The sequence below is a fragment of the Lichenostomus cassidix genome, chromosome 9 (assembly GCF_008360975.1).
Source record: "Lichenostomus cassidix isolate B80296 chromosome 9, HeHo_3.0, whole genome shotgun sequence".
In the NCBI taxonomy this organism is placed as follows: Eukaryota; Metazoa; Chordata; class Aves; order Passeriformes; family Meliphagidae; genus Lichenostomus; species Lichenostomus cassidix.
In genome coordinates, this window is record NC_139490.1 from 24,585,117 (window position 1) to 24,604,907 (window position 19,791).

At 44.8% G+C, this 19,791-nt stretch overlaps 1 protein-coding gene across 4 annotated transcripts in view; it reads left to right on the forward strand.

Annotated features, from left to right (window-relative positions):
* The first annotated feature begins 597 nt into the window (after window positions 1-597).
* The window catches only part of INPP5D (inositol polyphosphate-5-phosphatase D), a 56,207-nt gene continuing 37,013 nt past the window's right edge, over window positions 598-19,791 (forward strand). The window contains exons 1-4 of one of the 4 annotated variants that reach the window (XM_085070028.1): window positions 598-951; window positions 1,065-1,156; window positions 3,762-3,993; window positions 7,949-8,012. In XM_085070028.1, the coding sequence (XP_084926154.1) occupies window positions 3,860-3,993; window positions 7,949-8,012 (198 nt within the window). In that variant the 5' untranslated portion in view covers window positions 598-951; window positions 1,065-1,156; window positions 3,762-3,859. Of the gene's footprint in view, window positions 952-1,064; window positions 1,157-3,761; window positions 3,994-7,948; window positions 8,013-14,242; window positions 14,545-14,941; window positions 15,076-19,791 lie in introns of those variants that run through there. The other 3 variants (XM_085070027.1, XM_085070026.1, XM_085070029.1) reach the window with 3 other exon arrangements.

Consider the following 19,791-nt stretch of genomic DNA (forward strand, 5'->3'; position numbering starts at 1 on the left):
AGTTGCCTTGCTGAGCTCCCAGGCACCCCAGAGTCTTCTGTCTAACTTAACCTTCTCCTTTCTTCCCATGTCCTTTCTTACTCACCCTTTTGCTTACACTGCACTGAGAAGCTGCAGTTTCTCATATGTAAGAAAACCACAGCCTTGTGTGCTCTGGCTGCTCCCTCTCCCTGGGCAGTGACATTAGGGGCTATTGAGGACACTGGGGCCCTTCCATGTTTGGGGACAGGGCAAGTGGCAAAAAAGGCATTTTGCCTGTATGAGAACTGCAGGATCAGGACAGGTCTGCAGAGGGAGCTCCCAATTTAGACTAAGGAGGAGAAGTACTTGCTGGTCTTTCTAACACAAGTGCCAAGCTATGATCCACGTTGCAACTACTCTTATCGTTGACAACCCCATGTCTTGTTATTAGAGTATTACTGGCATATGAGGCATTATTTCAAACAAAAAACGTTGCCCCACTTCCAGCAAAAAAAGCACTGGTGTCAGAATGAGACCTGACCAAGGCCAGAGTAGCATGAGAACACTTAGGCTGGAAGGTTTTCCAATGCAGACAGATTTACAGCAGATTTCTGAAGGAAACAGCTCTAATTTTGGTGAGAGAGACACTATTCTGCTACTATACAGTGTGACTTGAAAGGAGGCATTATACAATGGCTCAACAAGGGACTGATAAGAAATTAATTGCTACCAGGGGAACATCAGAGCAGATGGAGCTGGGAAAAGTGTTACCCATGCCTCTGGACATAATTCTGCTTGTGAACCAGTCTGTGCTTGTTTCCTGTGAGCTGTATCCTGCATGTGTGCATGTGTTCAATGGCTGCAAGGAAAATACGTTTGTTTGCACTCTTGGTGAAGAAAAACACCTGCTTTCCAGAGCTCACTCAGAACACATCCCCTTTGGGGAACACTGGCAAGTCCTGTAGGATCCTTTTCACCATCACAGCCCATGTCTGTGAGTCTATGCTTGCACAGTGCTCCTACCCTTGCCTTTTACTGCTGACAGCTTTCCTGGGCGGTGGGAGAAAGGCCCTGACTTTCCTCACTATCCAGATTTGTTTCAGGGCACCTGGATGCTGCAGATACCAAGGGAGTGAAGGGATCTTGTGGCACTCACAGATACACCTGTAACTTCCCAAGCCTTTCCAAGCAGCAGGTCGGTAACATGCTGGGCTGGACTAGCAGAGTGGCTCAGGTTGCCCGTACTTTGTGGGTGTTACTTATATGCTCTTTAGATGTAGGCCAGAGTCTAAGTACCCCTTTGTGGCCAACAGCCTGTCACTGATGCCTAAAGAGGGAATGGTATACCTAGACTTCAGAAAAGCTAACTGCTGCCCTATAGACTTAGCCTCCTCATCAGGTACTATGGAATACTTTGGTTTCATGACATGGAAATGCATATTTAAGAAGTTTTTATCTGGCCAAGCCTGGCAGTTCCCATGCTGCTGCAGTGCACAGGCTGAATATAAGTGGAGGGGTTCGGTGACCACTGTACATCTTGAATGATGCCACAGACAGTATTTATTTACTGGTTCTGGAGAGGCTGGTGAGCTTATGCCCAGCTGGTACAATACTACCTGGACATCTGTAGCAAAACCAGTTTAGATTAAGTGTCTGTTGGAGTGTTTTGGAGATAGTGTATTATTCCAAGCTAACAAGCCATTAGGGATCACAGAGCTGTTTATCTTAGGGGATTGGGATTCACCTTTTTGAGCAGCTGGAGCTGTACTGTGCTTTATTTTAGGACCAAGAAATACTTACAGAAACTAGCTTGCACATTCAATTGCCACAATCATCACTTGTATTTGGATCCCTTCCCCTTGTTTATGTCTCCAAGTCAAGGAGTTGCATGTGTCTGGACAAGGGATTTGAAGGAAATAGCAGCAGCTTGCTAAAAACCTACACTGGTGGTGAGGTGGATAGGAGATGAGTATGCAGCTAATTAGTCTTTAATGCATAACATGGGCTTGCACCTGTTACCTTGTGTTAGTTTGCAGAAGATCAGGAGAAGCTCTCCAAACAGTTTCCTTCCAGCAAAACTCAAGTTATGAGCAGCTCTGTACACTCTGCATCCAGATATATCTCTGTTGCATGGAGAGCACTGGGAGGTCAAGCAGTGGTTGACATTCAGAGCTGTTCTGCTTCCTGCTGCAGCCATGCTCCAGAGAAGCTACTGGAGGTACCAGAAATCCCAGGGAGTTGATGCAGGTGAGGTTAGTAGTGCACTATGGCCAGCCAGGACTGTCAGAGCAGCTGTATGGTGCCTTTGCCATATGCAGACTCTCATTTTGGTTGAGAGAACTGAGTTTGTAACCACTCTGTAGCTTACAGCTACTGTCCACTGGCAGAGCCACTTTGTGGCATTCAGTGTCTGACTCCATTTAGGCACCTGAATCCTTAAGAAGTTTGTCTACTAAAGGCCTGTGTGGATCTCGATGAAGCTGAAGGCCAGGTTCAGCTGAGCTAATTTTAGTGTGCAGACAGTGCTTGCTCAGCATGGACAGGAAGCCCTGCACAGTGCAGTTTTGCTCATCTAGCAGGGCCCTGTGCTGGCCACACAGCTCTGAGCTGCTGCTGCCCACAGTTTCATCTCAGTGCAGACATTAAGCTGGACACTGCAGACCAAGCCTCTGCATAACTGAAAGCACCAAGAAGACTTGGAGGGATGGATGCTGGGTTGTGCTGGCTCACTCTCCCTCTCCACACCCACACATTCTAGCCTCTCCCTATGCAGTGACAGTCTGTTCTCTCCTACCTTGCTGTCCATGCAGTGTACAGCATGGTCCAGGTACTGTGGTTCCAGTGCTTCTCCTGGCTCTGAGAACCAATGGTTGCATAGAGCTAGCAGGATTTTTGCCTTTTCTTTGCCTCTGGACTCTGAGTCCCAGCTCAGCTGCTGCTTTTAGGTATAGCTCAAACATGGATGTGCAGAGGGCAGAATGGTTGGAGGTACAGGATAAGCAACCAAATTTGTCATGCAGGCAGTGCCCCTGTAGCAATGTCCTAGCATTGCTGCAAATGTGTTGTTTGTGGTGTGTCTTGGAGATGCAGCACTAAGCATACCACACAGAATAGCTAAGGGACAGATGTACAGGCAAAGAAAGCGGAAGTGAAAGCTCCAGTTCTCTCCTCTCTGACACAGGCTGCCAGACATGGCTTTGCTCTATCCCACCTTTGGGGATTTAGAGTCATAAAGATCTTTGAATCCATATCACAGAAGCTGACAGGGAGCTTTCGCCACAAATCCCCAGCGCAAATCAGCCTTTCAGTCTGCTTCTGTGCACGGAAACATGCAGTAGTAATTTTATTTTGTTCTGTTCTTTGAAGTTCCCTCCTCACACCTAGATAGATTAGAGGACCAGTAAAGGCAGGAATGGGGCAGTTGCTGCTATGTATCCTAATGCACAGCATGTTTCTGATAGGAGATTTATTTATTCCCCATGGAGACCTGTAGTGGGTAGGACAGACAGACAGGAAAAAGATGAAAACTCAGAGAATCTGACAGGAAAACGTAAATAGGATGGCAGGCCACCAAAGCCTGGGCGACTGAATCTGTGAGGGGGCAGAAGAGATCTCCAGCTGGGACTAATACAAAGCGGGAAGGAAAGGCAGGGAACATGGGCTTACTAGTCACTTCAGCTGAAGCATGAAGAGGGAAAACGGGGGCTGCAGGGATATGTCATGCTCACTCTCTGAGTTGTTTGAGTTGAGGAAGTTGTCCGTGGCTGAGTTTCCTTTCCCTCTCTGTGCTATTGAAACAGGAAGTTGGTGAGCTGAAGCTGGCTGATCATTACACACAGAAACACTGGCGGCTCTGGCAGCTCCTGTGTTGGCATTCAGTTTTCCTCCAACTCCAGCGATGGATCAGTGCTGGTACCACGGCAACATCACTCGCTCCAGTGCTGAAGACCTGCTCTCCAAAGTAGGCAAGGATGGCAGCTTCCTTGTGCGGGCCAGTGAGTCAATTGCTTCGGCATATGCGCTCTGCGTGCTGTAAGTACAGCGTTCACCGCGCCCTCAACCCACACTGCTGTCCCCGCTGGACAGGAGTCACCCCCTTCCCCTCCCCAGCACAGAGGCAAACAGGCGCTGTACCCACTGGGAATGTGCAGCCCTCATCAGAGCACAGCTGGTTTCACCTGACTGGGCCATGGGGTGGGGAAGGGTTGGGAGCCATGTACTGCTGTACTGCTCATGCTGCTCTTGCCTCTGATTCAAAAGGAGAGAATGGTAAAAGGCACTGCAGTTGCACTGTGAGAGAAAATAACCTCTTGAACTTCTGGAGTCTCTTAACAACTTGGGTCAGGTTTTTATCTTTAGTGACCCATGCTCTGAGCCTGGTACCTCCCAGGCACTTTTCTTGCTCTGGTTCAGTGTATGTTTGACCCACCTTCTTGTACTGTGTTGCATTCAGCAAAAAGCTTGAAATAGCTCCTGGAGCTGTGCATGGTACACCCAGCACAGCGGTGATTCCACCTGCATCATTAATGTGGCTCATGGGGTAAACGTTTAAGGTGGGAAATAGGGAGAGAAGTGCTGCAAAAATGCCTGATGTCCACATTCTGGGTTAGATCAGGGACCAGAGAGCAAGGCCTCCTGCCCTGGGTTTGTGAGGGGAGAGTGTTATTCCTGGAGGCAGGAGAGCAGGGATGAGAGGAGACTGAAGTCAGTAGGTAAAATCTGAGACATTTGATGTTGCATAACTGAGAGATCAGACAGTTGCTCCCTGCTTAAGAGAGATCAAGAAAGCCCTTGTGGGACCCTGTCAGATCCTCTTTGCTGCCATTGTGCAGCAGATCAATGAAACTAATTTCATCTTTACCCTGTTACATTACAGGCAGGTTTCTCATTTTCCATCTGAAAGTATATTTCTTGTAGTGGTGAAGGTGGTGCTGCCGTTTATAACTCTGGGCTAACTGCCTGTGTCTGAGGTCAGATTCTGATGATACCACTATCTGCTGCAGAGCAGCGTGGGGCTGGGTAACTTGCCCTGTGGGCGTAGGTGTTGGACTGCCAGAGTGGTGGCTGGGGAGTGGGAGTGTTCACAAGGTGCAGAGAGCCTCGGTGCCTGCCTGTTAAGATGCTTTTAACAACACGGGGAAGAGTTTTGTCTTTCTGGAGGGAGCAGAGAAAGAAGCGCAGCTGCAGATGAATTGCCAGTACTAGCAGGAGGGAGGAGAGACAATCCTGTAACATGGGCTGAGGGCCCAAGGGGTCAGTCAGGGAACAATTTACTGGAACAAACTGTTGCTTCCATTGAGTGATTTTACTATTATCCATTTAATTTGACGTGTAACCAGTATGTACACACAGTTTTCACCGAGTGATGGTGGGGATTATAGAAAGGGAAGGTGCTGAAAAAATGCCTACTAACATGCATTTGCATAAGTTTTTCCATTGCAAATGTTTATGCAGCTGACTTTGAAAGCCTTTTATGACTTGAGAGACCTGGGATCAGGAAACAAACAATATAATGACCATGATTTTCTGAACCGGGAGTCAAAGGTTATGTTCTTAAATCCATTCTGAGGTGGCTAATATGAATGGCTTGATTAAAGAATTGGGGAACACCCAGTCTTGCCAGCCAAGAGTAGCTGGATCAGAGGGTGTGAAGGGCTGGCATTAATTGCAGTCTGGGAAATGTCACATGGACTGCTATCAAACGATCTGGCAAGGTTTCCGCTTATGGTGGTTTGCAGTTAGTCTGTGAAGAGGTGGTTAACAAGTCTTTCCCTCTCAGTGTTATCTCCACAAAATGGGCAGCTTTGCTGAAGCTGAAAACTTCCTCAGAGATGTATCAGTTTCAGCTCTGCTATTGACTGGAAGATGTTTGAAGTTTGAGCTCTTCAGTTAGTTCTGTTTAAAAAATAGAGAGGCAGGAGACAAAGACTGAGAGAGTGGGGAATTGAAAGGCTGACTGCAAATTGTTTCCACAAAAGAGAATTATATTGAAAAGGAGAAAGTGTGAACTGTGTATAGATATGGAAAACAAAAACCCATGAAACTTGCTCTGAAAAAGTAATGTCATATTCTACAAAGTTCTAATATTTATTGGGCAGATCAATCAAGATCCAGCAAAAGCATTTATTATTGTAATATCATAGAATGAAATAATGATTTTATTTAAGAGGTGCTTTAGAGAAATAGGGTTTGTATAAATATAGACAAGTAGGGAAGGTGTATTTGCAGGGTCTTTTAAGAGTGCCTCATCTCCTTTCTGAAACTTAGAGCGTTATTTTGAAATTTAGAGAGTGAAAGGCTGGGGAATGCTCCTCCCCTTGCTCTGCTGTCCCCTGCTCTAGTCACACTGCCCCATAAAAGGCAAGAAGCAAAGTCCTTTTCCTCCTCCTTTCTCTGTGCCTAAATCGTTTGATCTGCCAGCTCTTTTACTCACCTGGAGGGGAATGCCTGAATCCTGAAATCCAAAAGAGCCTGCTTAGTGTTCCCTGCACCTGAACTGGTATCATTCTTCCAGGGGATCTTCTGTTGGCAGTTCATCCATGAATGGCTGCAGGACTGATAACACTTCTAGAAATGACACTCAAGGACCAGCTGCAGCTTTGGGACCCCTCTAAGAGGACCCTGCCTGTGAGATACCCTTTCCAACGCTGTGCCTCTCTCATGGTGCACTTGGTACCAAGACCACCACAGCAGCCCTGTTTAGGATCTCCAGACACTCCCAATATGCACATCATCACCTATGCATAAAAACATACAGCAGGAGAGAAAGTAGAAAATGCCAGCATTGTCACACTGTTTCCTCCTCTGGTCGGTTGAGAGGACAGAGAGATGGCAAGTACTTGGAGACTTGTTTAAACTGAGGTTGATGTTTTATTTATCCTCCACATGGACAGCCTGAACAATGGTTGAACAGTTCTGAACACAACCCAGCTTTTAGGGAGGACCTGGAATGTGGTGGTAACTGGAATCACATAATGCGACAGTTAGGATGCCGAGGAGAGAAAGCCTAGTAGCAAAAATGGAGTAAGAGCCCCATTCTTCTCCATCCACATGCACTAAATTAGGGGACTGGCAAGGACAGTTCCTGCCTTTGATCCTAGGAAGTGCTTCTCCCTGCTCCTGTCTCACCCAACTGCCCTTCTTTCATTGTTCTTCCACTGATCTTACTCCTCAGCTTAAACATCTTTACAAGCATTATGACAGCAGCCATGTAAGGTCTGTGTGATGAGGCACTTTCTGTGAAGGCCACATGAGGGTCCTCTTGTGAGCAAGAGCCATTGAGCTGCTTCATTTATCAGTTTCATAATCGTCACTCACACAACCTGTCTCATCAGCTGCATGAGCAAATTCTGCTTAGCCCTATTTGCATATCAGCAGGAGGAAATGGTGTAAGAGCTGCATTGACACAAAAACAAACCCCATATTCTGCTCACTTGGCATTGATTGCCCTGGGATTGGTGAAATTAACAGCACTGTAGCTGCCCTAAGCAGTTGGGGATCGTCTGTGACTTCCAGCTCTGTACCAGATGTGTGAATGAATAGGTGCCTGTGAAACAAGCTCTGGGAACAGCTCGAATTCTTGTGTGTCCTTTGCCATTAATGCTATCAAAAGATACAAGTTCATGTGGATACATGACCAAATTCTCTAGACAGCATGGAAAAATTCAGCTATTATCTAGGAGTAATTTATTTTCATTTCTCTTTGTGACTCTTTGTATCGAAGGGGGAGGGAGAAGGGAGAAGGGGAAGAAGGGGAAAGGGGGAGGGGGAGGGGAGGAGGGGGAGGGAAGGGAAGGGGAAGGGAAAGGGAAAGGGAAAGGGAAAGGGAAAGGGAAAGGGAAAGGGAAAGGGAAGTTTAAACCCCTTATGCATGTGAAGCAATCTGTGTGTCTCAGGATTTTCCAATGTCTTTTCTCATGGGCAGTTGCGCCATAGTGAGATTCCCTTCTGTACATGGTCTAACTATATCACCTGTGGTCTGTTCCAGGTACCAGAATTGTGTTTATACCTACCGAATTCTGCCTGATAAAGAAAATAAACTAATTGTCCAGGTAAGCCATCTCTGTACTATTCAGTGCCACAAAAACATACTTGAGAACTGATGATTTTCAAAGGAATTCTAACACCAACAGAAAAAGGATATAAGGAATTAAACTAATGCCAGGCCAGCACAGTGCTGATCTCCAGTCCACTTCTGTGAGATTTCAGTCTCTGGTCTGATGCATTGCTGCGGCCATTGGCACCTCCGTAACGCAAGTGCCTTCAATTGAGTGGCACAGCCATGTTTTATACAACTGAGATGTTCAGCACAAGAAATAACTTTTCCTTTGAAAAAAGTTCTTATCAATACATCATGGATCTTTTCAATCAAAAATTGCAGCACAGTTGCTTTCACCCAGAGAATGTAAATTGAGTTCTGGTCTCAGGATCCAGAAAGTACAAAGATTGAGAGCAGGAATTTCAGATATTCTGTTTATTCCTATTTTGCTTTAGGATCCTAAATGAGCCCCCTCCCCTTCCTGTGCCACCTCTCTGCCCCCTTTTTTTTCATATAAATCATGAAACCTGGGGTGGGAAGGGAGGCGTGGTCTTGGTCACAGCCCCAAGAAATGCGCATGGATTTACTAGGCAATAGTGGGGGCTGCAGCTGACCCATCCTTTCGGCACAGCCTGTGCTGCATGGGCATACCCTGCTAAAGGAAAAGGAAACACCCATGATACCCAGTCTGCCTTGCTATTCAGAGTGGGTCTACAATCATTCCTTCCCATTTCAGATGACAACTAGCTTCCCACACCAGAAATCAGACTTCTACCAACTCCATGAGCAGCTTACATGCCTCACATGCACCATGTTACTCATGTATTTCCTCATGTGCTTTGGGATTATCAGTGTTTCTTTGAGCGCTGAGGCAGCATACCTGAAACTAGAGTCATTAATTAGTGAGAACAGCTGAGTGCTGGCAGCTTGTTTCTAGCTGTGGGCTGCTTGTAAGAATGGTAGATTGTATCCTGGGTGCACACATCCACCTTGGCTCCTTCAAGACACATTTTTGGGTGACTCGGGCTGTTCTCAGGAGCCCCACTCGGCGCTCTGCACAGACACAGCTGTATTGCCACCAAGGCTAATTCTAGGCTCTTGGCACGGTGCTCCAGAGGACTGTGCACCCAGGGCCAGCCACCATGGCTCCATCAGCCTCGACAGCTGGATTCCCCAGAGCCATTGAGATTCCTCTGCCTCACTTGTACTTCTGTTTCTGAGGAGGAACTGGGAGCAGGAGTCCATGTCAGACCTGAGCTGGGCCTATAGGGTTACTATGGCATGTCATCAGAGTTCATCCCTCTTCTCGTAGCATGGGGTTACACTGTGCAGAGGAACCTGTGCAGGCTTGGGTGAGTGCAAGCCTGGGGTCAGCACTCAGCTGGAACCAATAACTTGCCATTTCCACCTGGCTCCATATGCTGTGTTGCAGGCTCTTTGTAGTGATACTCGATGTCCCCTCATCTTCTGATATATCCCAGCCATTCTGTCCTAAAGAGTGTGTTTTGGTGCATTGTGCTGGTGTGATGATGTAGTGGTGACGGGAGCCAAGAAGGTCATATGGTGTTTATCATTGTTGACAATACCCAGAACAGCTGCAGAGATCAGGTTCTTACTGTGCCAGAGAGCTCACACATGAAACCCTGCAGGCAGGGAGACGGTTGGGGCCTGAGGCAATGGGCACAACTATCTATGTCCCACACCAGTTCTGTGGCAGGGCCAGAGTGGGTCCCTGGGACTGCTAATGGTGTCCTTGCTCTTTGTACAGGCACTAGGATGATGAAGGGAACTTGTAGAACCCTAATTGAATAATGTTGGGGTATGAGTTTGACAGCTGCCTTGTCTTTTGGAAAACAAGCACAGTGGGAGAGGAAGAAAGGTGAGCCAGAGGGTATCTGCAAAGGCAGCCACACAGCCCCACACTTTGTCCCTCCATGCCCTGGCTCGCCTGGGTGCCCTGGTCACCTTCTCACCCCTCAGCTGCCCTGCTGGCAGGTTGTGTGAGAAATGCTGGGCACGCACCCTGGTCAACAGCCTGTTCTAGCAGGACACAGATGCCATGAGTGACAGGAGAGTTTGAAACCTGAGCAGAGAGCAATGTGCCCGTGTGCAGTAACTCTCCAGAGTGCGCTGGGCTACAGGCTGCTCCCAGCACCTGCCAGCGAAGGTCTGTGCAGGGAGTTCTGTGTGTTACACCCCAGGAAGATGTGAGTTGCATTTCCCATTTTGTACTGTGATTTTTTCTGCTGTGACAAAGGGCCTGTTTTCATGTACAACTCTTGTCTGCAGATCAGAGCACTGCAGCCATAAGAAATCTATGTTTCTCTGTGCTGTAGCTATGGGCAGCTTTCATAATGGATCAATGTTTATGAAAAAGCAATTTCTAAGGTTTTCTTGGAACCCATGTTGCAATTGCAAGGGATTTCTCTTGTTCCTATGTTTTGGAATGCAGATGGTCTGTGGTGGAATACCTTTGTAAGCTGGGTTGCCAGAAGCTGTGGGTTGAATATCAGGAGTAGGCTAAATAGAGTGTGTTGTTAACTCATGTTTTGAAGACAGAACACCTCCTACTTTGTGTTGCCTTATTCCAGTTCTGTGGGAGAGGCAGAAGAAGGGGGCTGGCTTCTTCTGGCAAGAGAAGGATGCAGCGAGAGTTGTAATTGAGGCTCAGAGGAAAAACAGTCCTGTGTTCTTGGCTGCTGTTCTTGGTACAGTGTTCCATCTGGGCCAGTCTTTTTTTCGGTTGCTTGTCTATTGGTTTTTGGATAAAACAAAAACTACTTCATGTATATGAAAAAATCAGATTTTTGAAAATGTTACTTCTTTGCAGTAAAAGCTGTTGAATAGGATGGAGCGTTGACATTTTAAAAAATCCCATTAAAGAAGGAAAGAGTCTACTAATCCTATGGAATTAGATCAGGTGTTAAACCAATACAGCAATCAGTAGAGATGCTTCTCATTTCTGGGTTTATAAAAATTATATAGGAAAGATTCAATACTCACTCCTGAGATTAGCCTGTATTAGTTGCAAATATGAGCCCTGATCATGCAATGTGACCTTTTTTTTCACCTGCACAGTGCTTCTTCCTGAAAAAAAGGCTGTCTTCCTGCCCAGATTGGGCTGGGCTGTTGTCTTTCAGGAATTTTTCATGATGACAGCAGATGCAGAAGATGTGTTATATCGCGGCTACATACACAGCACCTGTGATATGACAGCTCTCCCTCTGCCACTGTGGGGAGTTTTTTCACCGTTAAAGCTGCAAGTGGCTTCACATTTTTGTTAAGTCTTAGAAAGTACATGTCATTTTTCTCTTTTTAATTAGAGCCTGGTCCACCCTAGTGGAATTACAGAGTCTTTTTTTCTTTTGGCATGGTTAAAATAACTGCTCAAGGACAGATGGCAGAAAGGGAGGTGAACATTTTTGCATGCAAAGGTGCACTATTGCATTTAGGGTGAAGATAAAAATATTTGCATATGTCCCTCCAGCGTTTTGTGGCATGATTTGGGATCTGCCATTGGGATTCTACATCTGCAGCAGCTCTACAGCAGTTAGCATGGTCAGGAATCTCTCTTGCCTGCCATATCTGGAATTCATCTGGTATCCTCCCAAAGCGTACTGAGCTGTAGAGGTCATGGTCACAGGCTGTTTTCTTTAAGCCCAAATAGAATTTTCACCTGTCTTTTCTGGTGAATTTTTTCCTTCCATTACTTGAGACTTCAGAATATATGTGAAGAAGTCATGGCTTGAATGAATCAAACTTGCATCCTGCTGATGAAAACATATTTAAGGAAGGAGGGTAGCGGTAATGAAAACCCCTTGAAACACAGGATCTGTAACAGCAAGTAGAGATCTTTAGGCTGAGATCAATTAGTCATCAAGATATCTCTGCTAGCCTACAGATTCTCACTGTAGTGAGAGAGAACAGGAAGAGCGCAAAAAACACAGTTACACAGAGATCCATGAGCAGGAGCAGGAGGCTGGAGATAACTGCCCCTGAGTGAGCGAGACTGCTACCTGCCTGTGGGCAAGTCACAGCTGGGGTACTTCACTTTCTTCTCTGTGGAAAAAAAAAAAAGATTTTTCCCTTGCTGCAATGGGGAGATATAATTATTGAATGTTTGAGGATTAGCTGAATGTAATCGTGTTTGCACAAAGAGGGGTGAAGCAGCAAAGGAGTCCTTGGGCATCACAGGGTTAAACTAAACACCAGAGACAAACTAAAGACACTAAAATTGTCTTTTTCAGCTAGACATCTATGGTTCGTTCTTGTCATCCAGATTCACAGGAGATATAAAACTTTCCTGTGCTATCACTGAAAGCATCTCATTTATTCAGCTGGTTGAGGTGTCAGTATGACCCTCATCATTGTCCACTCTGCATTCCTTATGATCTTAGCATCCCCTCAACAAACAGGGAACTTGGCCCAGTCGAGGACTCGATTACCAAAAATAATTTTAAACATCTGTCCCTGGATGACCTTACCAGGATCAGAGGATGTGTGTGATAGATACATCAGTATTCATCCCCCCTCATTTTGGATGTGCAGTCAAAGCTGTCACCTAGTCAAAGCTGAGTTGTATCTACAGTCAGCAGGAAAGAAATCAGTTTCTCATATGGGTGGGCGACACTGTCCTTGGGAGGTTCTGTCTCTGTTGCCTAAAGACTGCCTTAAACTGCCAAACTTGGCAGGCTGCAGTCAGGTAAGGATATTCCCAGTACAACTGACTCTTGTTCTGTGTGACAAAGCACTGAGGTCAAGAGCTGCTGTTGAAAACTCATGATACTGCCTTTGCCTAAAGCTTTACCCCATATTGCCTTTATATACTTCACCTATAAAAGGTCACTGCCAAGATTATAACTTGCTTCATGATGGAGGATGCTTGAAAGAGGTGCTGAGAAGGAAGAAGACACAGGCCTTGGCTGGTCAGTGAATATGGATTGGTAGAGAGTAGTGTGGAGTTTGATGTCTCTTGATTTCTGGTACATCTCAAACAGATGTTCACAGCTTGTGTTATCTGCTGATGCAGTGCAATTAATCATTTCTCAGGGGCAGCAAGACTGCATCTTATTTTCTGCTCTGAGTCTGCTGGATAACACTTCATAGGTTGTTCGTAGGACCAAGCACTGGCCTCATGCTACCATGCGTGAAGGCTGGGGGGATATCCTGATGGACAGAAGGCAACACTGCACAAATAGGGCTGGCACCAAAGATGCCCTTTGTAAAAGCTGCAGAGAGAGTCAACCTAGTAGTTACAGAAGCAGCTTTGGCTTGTTGATGAAGGTGTAGTCTCCTTAAGAAACTGGGGCACCTGCAAAGCAGCATTTTCGTAGCTGATGCAACCTTGCCTTGAGTTCTGTGAGCAGTTTCGGGTACCATAATTTTAAAAAGACATAAAACTATTGGAGAGCACACAGAGGAGGCCATGAGGATGGTGAAGGGTCTGGAGAGGCCATATGAAGTGTGGCTGAGGGTACTTGGTTTGCTCAGCTGGAGCACAGGAGATTGAGGGGGAGACTCATTGCAGTTACAACTTCCTTGTGAGGGGAAGAGCGGGGGGGCGAGTACTGATCATGAGGTACTCTCATGACCAAGGGAATGGCTGGAGCTGTGCCAGGAGAGGGTTAGGTTGGAGATCAGGAAAAGGCTCTTCCTCCAGAGGGTGTTGGGCACTGAGCAGGCTCCCCAGGGTATGGGCAAAACCCTAAGTCTGCCAGAGCTCCAGGAGTGTTTGGACAATGCCCTCAGGAATGCACAGCGTGGGATTGTTGGGGTATCTGTGTAGAGCCAGGAGTCGGACTTGATGATTCCGTGGGTCCCTTCCCACACACCATATCCCATGACTTTCTGGTTCTACAATCACGTGCTGTCTCCTGCGCTGTGTGGCAGCCTGGCCTCAGCCTGAGGAAGGTGCAGCCTCCTGATGCTTTCCCACGGGCATGACTTGGTGTTTGACCAGGTTTGATTGTTTTCTTGTGTTACGCTCAAGGCTGTTCTTCTATTCGTGCCACCAGCTGAGATCTTTCTTCAATACTGTCTTGAAATGTTGTGGACTGCTAAGGATAGAGGCTCCAGCCCCCCACAGTGCCTTAAATGCTGCTTACATTTTTTGTCTGTCCCAGAGGACAGGGCAGAAATAGAGCTTGCCTGGAGCAGAAGTAGGAACCACTTTATATTTTTGAGCAAAATAGAAAAAAATTTGCTTTCAGGTGAAGTGTTTAATTTTGATTTTGAACTTTTCAGAAGTCATCATGGTGTTGCCAGGATGTTGGACAAAAGTGTTGTTTCAGATGGAAAAACTGGATAACCCTTTTGAAAATGTCCAGATAAGCAATTTTGAACTTTTCAGCTTTTTTTCACATTAATAGGGGGAAAGGGTGTTGAACAAAGACTGTGCCTTGCATAGCACATGCTCCAAGCCCCTTAATCTTTAAAATAATTTTTTTTCTTTTGCTTTTAGCAAAACTGTTTGACCAGCTCCAGAGTTTTGTGGATTACTTTGTTGTGGGAAGGGATTGCAAAAAGCTGACTTCTTCTCATGCTCTGTAAGAGACTGTATTACAGTAAGGAACACATCAGTGTTTTTGAAGTTACTCTGTCCTAGCTGCCCAGCTCTTTGACAGAAGGCAGCAGTGTGCATGCATCTTCCTGCTCCGCACTCCATGGGGAAACATGGGAAATATTAATTTTGTGGTTGTAGTGCCAGATCATCATTCCCATGTGCATGAGCATTCCTTGCATTCATGCTGAAATTTGCCTTTTAAAAAAATTACTTACATTACTACCTGTTGCAAAAGGAGGGCCTGACCCTTTTTACTTGTGTAAAAAGTAAAAACTTATTTTGTTGACTTCAGTGAAAATTATAGATGCCCTGGCAGCGCTGTTTTACAGTGAGTGCTCATCTAGCTATTTTTTCTTCTTTTTCTGTTAATTCTGTCCTAGTCTGACACAGGGCTGTGTGCAACAGGAAACAAATGGTGCTACGTGAGCAGTTAAAAAGCAGGCCAGCAGCTGTGACTCACTGTGCCAACTGACACTAAGTGTAGATCACCAGAGTACTCTGTGGCTCCCAGGAGGTAGGAGAAGCCCAAAACACTGTATGGGGTTTTCTACTGAAACCCTCCCTCCCCAGTGCACTTCTAGAAACACATTTTTTGGGAAACATCTTGGTTTATACACAGTATATGATTTGACTAAATATGCCAGAATGAACAAAATTCTCTCTCCTGGGATGGGCAAGATGTACAATGTCATGACACGTCACTATTGGCAGGATTGTGCCTGGCCCTGAGCAGGGCTTGTTCTGGCCTCTGTTTATGAGTCCTGCAGGGTGGAGCTGGGGCAGAGGCCCCATCCGGTGTGCAAACCTGCTCTGGAGCACAGGCTGCCCCTCCTGCCAGCAGCATCTGATAAGAGCTATGAGTTTACTCCCCTGCATTCCTGGTGCCACTGCTGCTGTCACCGACATCAGAGACACTGTCTGGCTGTGCCATATGCAGTACCAAGCCAACTGTCAGCCCTTCTGCAGAGAGATGCAAAGTTTTTGTTGTTTTCTTTGTTGCTGCACTGTAATCAGAGCGCTGCTCTGACACGTGGCCATGAAAAGGTTTTCTGTAAAAGGACTTTGTGGTTTGCTGTGGAATTTGCTAATCTATCTGTATCTGACCAAAATCAAAACCTTTCTACTGGGAAATTGCTCTGGAGCTGTTTTCAATGGGTCGTAAAGCAAAGTAAAACGTTTCAGACAAGGCTCAGCCATCCACCACTCAGAGCTTCTGTCACAGCTTGGCAAGGGGTTTGTATCTGCTCAGCTCTGATGGCAAAACCTCATGGGCTCCAGTGAGGACAGGGCAGGCACAGGTCTGCCCAAAGTGTCACTTGCAGGTTGCACGGAGGCTGTCTCAAGAAAAAATAGTGATGAAAATGGAACAGATTTCACCTCAGTTAGTTCTTACCACAGAAAACTCACTGTGCTTGTGGGAGTCTGGTGGCACTGAAAGGCTGAGGGATAATCAAGGTGATCATTTTCTTGGATAGAAAGAAGAGACAAACAAACAGCCAATCAATAGTTATGAGCAATGTGCTGAAACATGGTTAGGGAAGCACACTTCTAGTATATCCAAACCCATAATTTAATTACATTAAGATTCATTTTATTACCAAAAATTGTAGATATTCAAATTTGAGTACTTTTAATATAATTTAATGTTGATTTTAATCAGTTTGTAAAGATCTTTATGTGTAGGACTGAAAGAATTTACAAGCGGGGCTTAGCAAAACTGTTTCTGCAAACTATCCAAATCGGTTTGTACAAGGAAAATGTTTTTTCCACTCTTGCATCTGAAGTAGGAATGAACTTAACATACGACACACGTTTTGGAAAGCTGAAAGAAGGAGCATTTAATAAGAGAACTGGGTATTTCCTGAAACATGCACATTCCTGCTACTGAATCTCTCAGTACACAAAATTCTTCATACAAACCAACCATACCCAGCTTTTTTCTAGTGAACCCTTACAGAATGTTTCCAGTTTCCTGAAATATATATATTTTTAAAAATTCAGAGAATCTGGTCTAAATCAGGTTAAAGTGATATTATTTTATTTTTCAAGATTAAAAAAATGCAATCAGGTATTTGGAAGTTGACGCATGCCATGAAGAGAAATCCCTTTTCCTTTTATCTGGATGTGTGTTTCCTTTTATCTCCACTAATGAGTGCAATGCCAATGAATGTCATCAATTTCTTCTGCTGTTTGACCTCCAATAAATGTGTTATGTCATAACGCCTTCATCATGCTTAAACAATTGAAACTAGCCAATTGACAAATAGCCAAGGTACAAAGCAACTTCCAGGAGCTGCAAAATGCTTCAAGATTCAGAAGATAAGGATTAGGGCTGTTGCAAAGTAAGCAGTTTAACAATTACTGTTTTAGAAGAGCAATTGTTTCACCTGTTATCCTTTGGAAAGGCTTTGACCACTCACAGCCACATACCCAGCAGCTCTTTTCTACCCAGCTGGATATTCCAGCTCCTGTTACAAGAGCTCAGATGTGCAAACAATCAAGTTACAAACATGTATAACCTTGAGATGGGCCCCTGGGTAGTGTCTACAGGACTAGCAAAAGGAAAATTTTCCTAAAATTTTAAATGTCTTATGGCAGATGAGAAAAAAAGTAATTGAAAACTTCTGCAACCAACATTATCAACAAGAAAATATTCTCATTTTGGAGAAATTTGGTGGATATTAGCTTTAATATTATCAGTCACATCTTGTTCAATCCATTTGATTGTCTTATTGTCTTATATATTTTATATTCCAAAGACTTCTGATGAAGCTTCATAACTCAATTTCAGGTATTCAGGGAGACAATAGATTATTTCCCTCTCAGCTGTGTGGTAATGAAATGCTGTGTTCTATTGCTTCTGTGCTTTGAGGGATGAGGGGTCACAAATGAAAGTGCTCATTTCCAGCCAAGTCTTGAGTTGTTTTCTCAAAGAAAGAGAAATTATTATATTGTTGGTGCTGTATGAGGCTTTTTGTCCCGATCATTTAAGATAGGAATGAGTCTTGGAAAACACTGATAATAGATTTGTTTACAATGAGTCTTATGGCAAATATTGCCATCAGCACAAAATTGTTTCCACACTTGTTACTGACAGGGTGATGCCCTTTCAGAGATCTACCTTGATTTGTTGATGAGATGGATCATTGTAGGCTGCATTCCCTCTCCATGCAGACATGGAATGTATCCAGCACATCACAAGTAACACTTAGGCTCCAGTTAGATCACATTTGCTCATTGTGCACTGCACTCTTGAGGAATGGAACCAAGGCACCCTATATGGGCTGTAGCTTATTGCTAACATAGACATAAAATATAAATATATATTTGGCCTTTAAATAACAACAGATAGTATTGTTCTGGTTGCACTTGTTTTAGGTAAACAGGGCCTGCTTCACCAATACTCTTCAAATTTACCTTTTGGTGGTTGAATTTATTAAAGCTTTTAAAAGAAATTTAGAATTCTTTGGTTTTCAGATTGCTGCATAAACACAAAGCATGCAAGGCTTGATTTCAAACGACAAAATGGTTTAGGGAAACGAAACAGACTTTAGCAAAGATAGTTCAGACTCAGTTGTTTCAGTCCCTCTGAAAGAATGAAGTCACAATGCAGTTTTTGGTTGTTCCCAGGCCTTTGCCCTACTGTCTGACTTCTTTTGTCTTCAATTTGTAACTTCTGTCAGAGTTTTTGATCTTGGTTCTCCTCTGAAAGTCTAAACTGGTTGCAGTCTGTTCCATCCCAGGGTTCTGAAGCTCCCCCTCTGCAGTATTTTAAAAGTCAACACTCAGCACAGCTGGGTTCAGCAAACCTCATGGGCAAAGGATGGCAGAGCTCCCTGTGGGCTGGGGTTGCTCTCTGTTAGCAGGCTGGTAAGCCTGAATTAAAATTTCCAGGTAACTCTGCATTAAACCTTATTCTCCAAAACTTGACAGGCTGTAGTGACCTGTGCTGTGTAACAGCCTTACTGTCAAGTGTTCTCTGTGATTGGATATGGCAGGGGCCATAGGCAGGCACTGGTGGTTCACAGAAGCACTGGGTAGCGTGCTGTCATTGTACATTCCTATGCATGCAAACCCAGAAACCTTGTCTTCAATCCAGTTTTAGGGGACAAAGTGTAACAAAAAATGTGTAACATCTGCTATTTTTATTCCAGAAGTGCAGTTCAGGGGAGAACACAAAAGGAGAGGGCTTGAAGGGTGTTTTCTTTCTGGTTTTAGTTTTGTTAAATGATGGTGCTTCTTCAGGCTGGGTTCTGTATCTGCTCGGTCAGCAGGTATGCCTCAGACTTCCAACTGATTAAGGAAGGGTTTGCCATAACTGAGTGAAGGGACAAGCCCTTGAAAGAAGGGACAAGTGGTCACCTTTAGTGTCACAAAAATAGAAAAGAGTTGCTGTAGCTAAAGCCTGAGAAATTTGGCAGGCTGAAGACAGGAAATTGTGACACTCTACTGAGAACTCCTTTCAGTATTCCCTTCCTCCAAAAGACTCTCCTAATTTGCCCTAGTTTTGCCATGGGTGTACTGCCTACCTGTGAACACAACCAGTCTTTGGGCTGCCAGAACGAAGCATGGATGGAATCACAGAGAGGAAAACTCTCTCAGGGCCAGAATAGATCAGCACTGGGAGATATGAGAGTCAGGATCTTTTTAGGATTACCTCAAACTGGGCTCACATTCCACATAGAGAACATGTTAAGCATTTGTAACCAAGAATGCATTGTGCTTCTCGAGTTGTTTCTGTGACACTGCGCATAGGAAAAAGTGAGATGGCCTTTCCCAAAACTGGAAACCTTCAGTGTTCCCATTTTTTTATAATGTTTAATAAGAATGGAATTGTGATGCAGTGTGACCAATTAATACACAGAGTCTCTTAAGTCAGTACCATGCTTAGAGAAATGGGGCTTGTGGTAGTATGTACTGGCATCCTTCAGTTGCACTGGAGGAACAGAGGGAATTTTATAGGATTGACAAGACAGTAATTTTTTTCCTTTTTTAACTCAGATTTGTTTGGATGTCTGATTTTCAGCCAGGATCACAAGCTAGAATAATACATACTTAGTTGTTAAATTGTAATTCCTTGCTTCCTTCCATGAATTATCTCTTTCAAAAATTCTGAAACCCTCTTTCCCAGAATTCTGAATTCCAAGATTTTCACCCAAAGTCTTAAATGTAAAAGGTCACTGTAGCAAAAATGGCATGAATTAGCAAACTTAAGCATCAGGACCAAACC